This window comes from Hyaena hyaena, unplaced genomic scaffold (assembly GCF_003009895.1).
Source record: "Hyaena hyaena isolate Hyena2069 unplaced genomic scaffold, ASM300989v1 scaffold_364, whole genome shotgun sequence".
NCBI lineage: Eukaryota > Metazoa > Chordata > Mammalia > Carnivora > Hyaenidae > Hyaena > Hyaena hyaena.
This window is the reverse complement of record NW_024080996.1, coordinates 1,796,603-1,803,301: the sequence shown is the minus strand read 5'-3', so window position 1 is coordinate 1,803,301 and position 6,699 is coordinate 1,796,603. Positions and strand designations below refer to the sequence as shown.

The 6,699-nt window shown below is 40.0% G+C and overlaps 1 protein-coding gene across 1 annotated transcript; it reads right to left on the bottom strand.

Moving 5' to 3' along the window:
- Positions 1-2,463: 2,463 nt before the first annotated feature.
- Positions 2,464-3,411, bottom strand: LOC120243994 (olfactory receptor 6M1-like). The gene has a single exon (XM_039250263.1). The coding sequence runs from the start codon at positions 3,409-3,411 to the stop codon at positions 2,464-2,466; it is 948 nt and encodes a 315-aa protein (XP_039106194.1).
- Between the last annotated feature and the right edge of the window lie 3,288 nt (positions 3,412-6,699).

Here is a 6,699-nt window from a genome sequence, read left to right as displayed (position 1 = left end):
TCTAAATCCTATCTTATTTAGTGTCTAGCAATCAGTACATAGCAGATCATTATATGACTGCTTCATTTCTGGTGATAATGTTCTAGATTCTTTCGATCTTTAAACATTTGTTTGCTGCAGTATCTTAGGATGGATAGAGTTCTTTTATAATATTCTGAATCCATTCTTCAGGTAGCACTTTCTCTACCTGTATTCCCAAGATAGAGTCATGCCAGCTCTTAAGGTCTCCATCTTTATCCATGGAGCTAAAGTTAATGACCACACTGGTAGGGACTCTTTTTGATCCTAGAGATAGCTATTGTTTTCTCCCTGTTCTTATGCTGTCTTTTTAGAGTGCTTGTCTCCGTCACATCCCACCCGGTCAGTGGCTGCATGAATAGAAGGCAATTTAACTCCCTGTGAACCTTTCCTCTTACAAATCAGTGAATCAGGAGAGGGCATCTCACCTCCAATCGACCAATTGGATTCTCCTTCCAGGAATTTGGATTTTGACCTGAGATCATTTTAAATATATATCCAAATAAATTCTCTCTCTGTCTTATATATATATATTAAAATGTATTCAGTATATATGCTTATATATGAATATATAGCTATGACTGGCTGTATGCATATATACAAATGACTGAGGCAACCATCATCTTCTGTGTGCACAAAAAAGTGGAGTAAAATAGTTGGCAAAGAGAGAAATGTGCCTGCTATAGCAAATTACCACAAAGTTGAGGTCTTAAAATGGCACTAAGATATTTTATTACAGTCTGGAGACCAGAAGTCCAAAATCAGTTTTTGTGGCCTAAACAGGGGTCAGTGGGCTGTGCCAGAGGAAAGAACCCATTTTCTTGCCTTTTCCAGCTTCTAGAAGTTCATTCCTTGGCTCATGGCTCCTTCCTCTACCTTCAAGGCAGCAACACAGCATCTTCAAATTTCTCTCTGCTTCTGTTATCACATCTCTGACTTTTGAGAGGTAAAATCTCCCTCTACTGCCTCTCACATAACGACATTTGTGATTATAATTAGGACCCATATAGAGAATCCAGGATTATCTCCCTCTCTCAAGATCTTTAATTTAATCACATCTGCAAAATCCCTTTGCCATATATACCTTATTTGTTATTTACATTCACAGGTTTAGAGATTAAGACCTGAATACTTTGGGGGACCATTATTCAGCCTACTCCAAGATACATGGGGGAGAACAGTAATATAGAGATCATATAACCCCAGAGAGAGCAAGAGAAAGATCAGAGGTTCTGAGGGGAAGAGGGTACCTGCCTTGGTTCCTTAAGGTTTTCTAATTCCTGATTCTCAAACCCTTAGCAGGTAGGTCTTCCTGGTCCTTACCTTCTGGGATTCCATATATCTTGATTATTATTATCATAAACACCATTTTACTTAAACTGGCTTGATTCATTTTTTATTTTGTTTTCCACAAACGAGAGGAATTCTAGGATGATTATTTTTTCTGTATACGATTGCCACTTTGGTCAGCTGCCACAGTGGATTAGTCTAGACCCCTGATCCATTATGGCCTCAGGCTAACTTGTTTTCCTTTCAAGTCAATTGCCTCTCACAATCTATTCTGACTGTATCTTGGTCTGTCCTCATCTGCAACTCTGCCAGAAGGTTAGGGCAGGCAGGCAAGGCCTTGGTTTCAGAAGAAAGTGGCTAACTTCCAGGCTGACTCTTTTCCCTCTTAAGTTTCTTCCTGTTCCACACTTCCTGGTACAGTGAGGTGTAAAGTAGACTGAAGTCTGCATTCTCTAAATTTGTGCCACCCTCCAGGGGTATGGTTTGGGGCAAGAAGCTTCACCTCTGTGAACCTTGGTTTTCTCATCTGTAAAGCAGAGGTAATAGTAACAGCTTCTCAAGGTTAAGAGGATGAAGTGAGATATACAGATGTACATATTTAAGTATGCTGTACGAACCTGGGGGATTCTTCTTCCTTGTTTCTGTTATTATTTACAGTATTTAGCTGTCAGGGATGAAGCCCGTCATATCAAACATCTGAAAAGAACCAGTCAGGAGTGCTCACTATTGTATTTCTTAGACTGTCTTGGGTAGGCCTATGATAACAAAGAGAGAAAGAAAAATCACCAAATGTATTTCCCACATTACTGTTGAAGAAAGTAAGGTTCAGATAGGCTAAGTGTCAAATGATGAAAAAAGCAATAGACTCAGGCTTAAAATTCATGTTTTTCTGATTTCAGTTAAGTATTTTTCATTAATTCATGATGTTCTGTGTGTGAGATGGGCTAATAATAGGATTCAAAATGTGTTATTTTCTCTATGCTTGAATTACCTCCTCTGGACATTTGTATCTGATGTGGCATGAAGTCTTTTTATATCTTCTCATGAATCTGTGATTTTGTGGTCTTCAAGCATGCATATCTCCATTTGGAGTCCAAGGGTTGAAAATAGGCATTCTTAGCAAACTAACTTACAAGTTTGCCTAGGCAATAAAGTTCAAGTTCTTCTGTGTAATAAGTAAATTATTTTGTTGGTTGTTTCTCTCAAAACTTCTTTCACCTTTTCATTCCTCAGACTATAAATGAAGGGGTTCAGGAGAGGGGTCACCATTATGGTCATGACAGCAGTCACTTTGTCAAAATCCAGTGAATGGCTCTGGCTGGGCCTCACATACATGAAGATGTTGCTCCCGTAGGCAATGGAGACGACTGTGATGTGAGAATCACAGGTGGAAAAGGCCTTCTGACGTCCTTGGGCTGAGGGGATGCGCAAGATGGTAGAGATGATGTAGGTGTAGGACACAATGGTGAGTACCAGGGAGGTCAGGAGGACAAAAGAAGATAAGAGGAAGTTTATCATCTCAATGAAATGAGTGTCTATGCAGGCCACCTGTAGCAGAGGAGCAATGTCACAGAAGAAATGACTGATTTCTTTATAACAGTAGGGCTGTCTGGATACCACAATTTTTGGGCACAGCACTGAGAGGAAGGCTCCCACCCAGCACCCCAGAACCAGTAGGAGACAGACCCTACTGTTCATGATGATGGTATAGCGCAGGGGGTTACAGATGGCCACGTAGCGGTCAAAGGACATCACCGCTAGGAGGATAAACTCCACTGTCCCCAAGAAAAAGAAGAAGTATTTTTGTTTTATGCATCCATCAAAAGATATGGTCTTCCTGTCCTCTAGGAGACAAGCTAACAGTTTTGGGGTGACTGAGGTAGTGTATAAAATGTCCAAAAATGACAAATTACTGAGGAAGAAGTACATCGGGGTTTGGAGGCGATTATCAGCCCATATTAGGGAAATGATGACAATATTTCCTGTGAGAGTTAGCATGTATGTAAACAAGAGGACCACAAAGAGGGAGATTTGAAGCTTCCGGATAACAGGGAAGGCGGTCAGGGTAAATTCAGTCACTGTGCTCTGATTTTGCACATCCATTGCATGCATTACCTAGTGGGCAGCACGTCTCTGAAAAAAAAATTATAGAGATGAAAATCAGCTTAAATGAGTTTTCAACTCTCAGTATCAGTGATACATTTAAAGTAGTAAAAGCTATGAATGAAGAGTCAAGAGTGTTTTCATCCTTCCACTCGCTCTAAAAAATGTAGGACCTTGGATAAGTTACATGACTTCTTCCAACCTCGGTATTGTCATATTTAACATTTTTGTTTGATTGAAATTTTCTCCATGGTCTCATTAAGCTCTAGTCTTTATGATGGTGATCTCTTTGACTCAATGCTCCTTCTCTTCTCTCTTTCATTCTTCCTGATCTACTATTTTCCTAGGTAAGTTCTGTGCCTGAGAAGACAGAATCCTTAACTGAGAATCTCCTAAATCCATTTGCAAAATGGTAAAAGGGAATATTAATAAAAGTTGAGTTACTTTTCTCCAAGTCATCTCAACCCTTCAGGTATCATCTACATAAAAGAGTAGAAACTAAGAAACTGACCAAGAGATTCCAATGAAAGGGAACCTGTATTTGTCTCACCTCACATTTGTGACTGGTGTTGTATGGGTCTCAAGGTGATATCTGGTTGTCCCCGAGCTATTCTGATGGGATAATAATTGATCTCCATAAGGCCACATAGGTTTCCTTTGTTTTTATTTCTTATACTGATTAAAGTCTTTGATGTCTACAGTGTCCAGAGTAAGTAGGTGCATGATGTATGGTTCATCATTTGCATAACCTATTTCTAACATTTGAAAACCTTCTACTGGGAAAATGATTAGTGTATTTCCTCTTTGTTGCTTGCAATGTCATGTATATGTCAGGATCCATAAGAGTAACAAAGCTTTTCCCTTCCATTCTCCAACTAGGAATGCTTATGGGTTCTCTTTAATAAGTCCCTTATACCTTGTATTCTTTTCAGCAATTTGAACATCGGCTTGTTAATAGTAGTGAAAGAAAGTGCTTGCAGGTGATGGTGTTTGAAATGCTTATCTTGGAATATGGCTCAGGTTGGCTGAATATGTAGTGCATGTCTGTATAATTCGGTGAAGCTCTGCCCTTTGGTGTTTTATTTTGTGGCTGCTAATCCTTTAGTTTTATGTTAAAATGACCGATTTATGAACCTGAGCTAGATTGTCTCCAGGTTTGGAACCCATGGAGTTCCTCTTGAAAGGTCATTTTTCTCAGTCTCTCTCTCTCTGAAAAGTAATTCCTAGGAGTCTTTTTTGCCTTAAAGATTTTTTTTTAGTGGAGGGGAGTGGATTTCTATTTGAAAAATTTGCTATGGCTTTTCTGGTCCCTGTAGTTGCTCATTATTTGTATTCACCATTTATTTATTCTAGAAACAAACTACCTTTACATTATCAAAGGACCTTAAAGGGTCTGATCTATTAAAATAGGGTCTGGGACTAGTAGATATTCCCCCACCACAAATACTGTAATATTGGCCTCTCTCCCTACTGCTCACGGAGCCAGGTAATAAACCTCCAGACAGATTCCTACAGCACAAGAAGCCGTATCCATATCTGGGTGGACACATGTTAATGTTACTAAGGTCTAATACAAAAACAGAACAGAGCATGATAGGTGGACAAATAGAAGTACTTTAAAATTTGGGGCACCTGGGTGGCTCAGTTGGTCAGGCATCCATCTACAGCTCAGGTCATGATCTCAAAGTTCACAGGTTTGAGCCCTACATTGGGCTTTGTGCTGACAGCTCAGTCTGGAGCCTGCTTCAGATTCTGTGTCTCCCTCTCTCTCTGCCCCTTCCCTGTTCCTGCTCTCTCTCTCAAAAATAAAGAAAAACATTTAAAAGTTTTTTCTTATTTTTTAAAATGTTTTTTATTTATTTCTGAGAGGAGAGAGAGAGAGAAAGAAAGAGAGAGAGAGAACGTGAGCAGGGGAGGGTCAGAGAGAGAGGGAGACACAGAATCTGAAGCAGGCTCCAGGCTCTGAGCTGTCAGGACAGAGCCAGATGCAGGGCTCAAACCCACAAACCATGTGATCATGACCTGAGTCGGATGCTTAACTGACTGAGCCACCCAGGCACCCCAAAGAAAAACATTTTAAAATATTAAAAAAAAGAAAGGCTTTGAAATTCCCTTTCATTTCCCCCTTCCCACCTTCCTTGCTGACAACTCCAGAGACTGGTAGGTGTTAGGACAGAGTACTGTGGATTCTCATGGAGCTCCTCTCACCTATTCCATTGTTCCTTCCATTTGTGTAGACAACTGTTTCACAACCTCTGTAATGTCATGGTGTTCATTGCCTCCGGAGTCTTTGATGAGCCTGATAGGAGCTTGATTCCCCTCTGGTAATGTAAGAGTTAGACAGTTCAGGATCTTTCAAAGCACTGTGGCAATTTTTAATAACAAGAATCTAGGATGGTTGAACACAAATAGAGTTGCTCTTTGTCGTGGTTGTCATTGGGTCACACAGGAATAGAAAAAATGGGCATGGAGAGCTTTCTGTTCTGCTGAAGTCCAATAAACTTCTCTGAGATGAACTAAAGATGTAGCATTTCTCTCCTTTGGGGAGTCTCTTAACTTCATGATAGTGGGAAATAACTTGGCTTTGTGTTGGTCTTCTCTAGATGACCTCTGCACCCTCCAGAGCCCATCTGGTGTAAGGGGGAATGGTTCTGGCTTAGACCATCTGTGTTTAACAATTTAATGACAACTTTGCCAGGTTTAGGCTTTCATGGGTAANAGTAGTGTTCCTCATTACCATTTGTGGATCCTTAAAAAATGGGTTTGAATTGCATGTTTGCACATTTCAAGATGTCAGATTTAATGAGATAAATGTGGACTATTGGAAAAGTCATGGCAGATTTTCAATCAGAGAGCCTGTGTTTTTTTTCTCATGTGGCCACTTGTAGCTTTGGGTCTTTAATGAGCCCTAAGCATCCTGTGCTTACTGTCTCATCTCTAACGTGAGGATAATGACTTGTTAGAACATGGCAGGTTCAGGTCCTCAGCTAGCATCTAGCACAGCAATGTATATGTAGTTGATGTTCAGTATGTACCTGTTAAGAACATAGGGTTGAGGAAGTAGAAACAGAAAAGGACTAGGATGTGGCAGGAGGTGGGGATTAGAGATAATTTGGGATCTTCGCTGCTGTCAGTAAAATGTGACAAAGTTTAATTGTAACTGAAGTACATTAAAAACTTTCATCTACAGACTTATGGTAAAGCTCTAATACTTGACATCTGCCGACAGCCTACGTTTTGGGAAAGCAGTAATTACACTTTAATTCATCAAATATACATATAAACAAA

What these genes read in the sequence shown, in the direction of transcription:
- LOC120243994 (XM_039250263.1), bottom strand. Translation starts at nt 3,411, where the DNA reads ATGGATGTGCAAAATCAGAGCACAGTGACTGAATTTACCCTGACCGCC.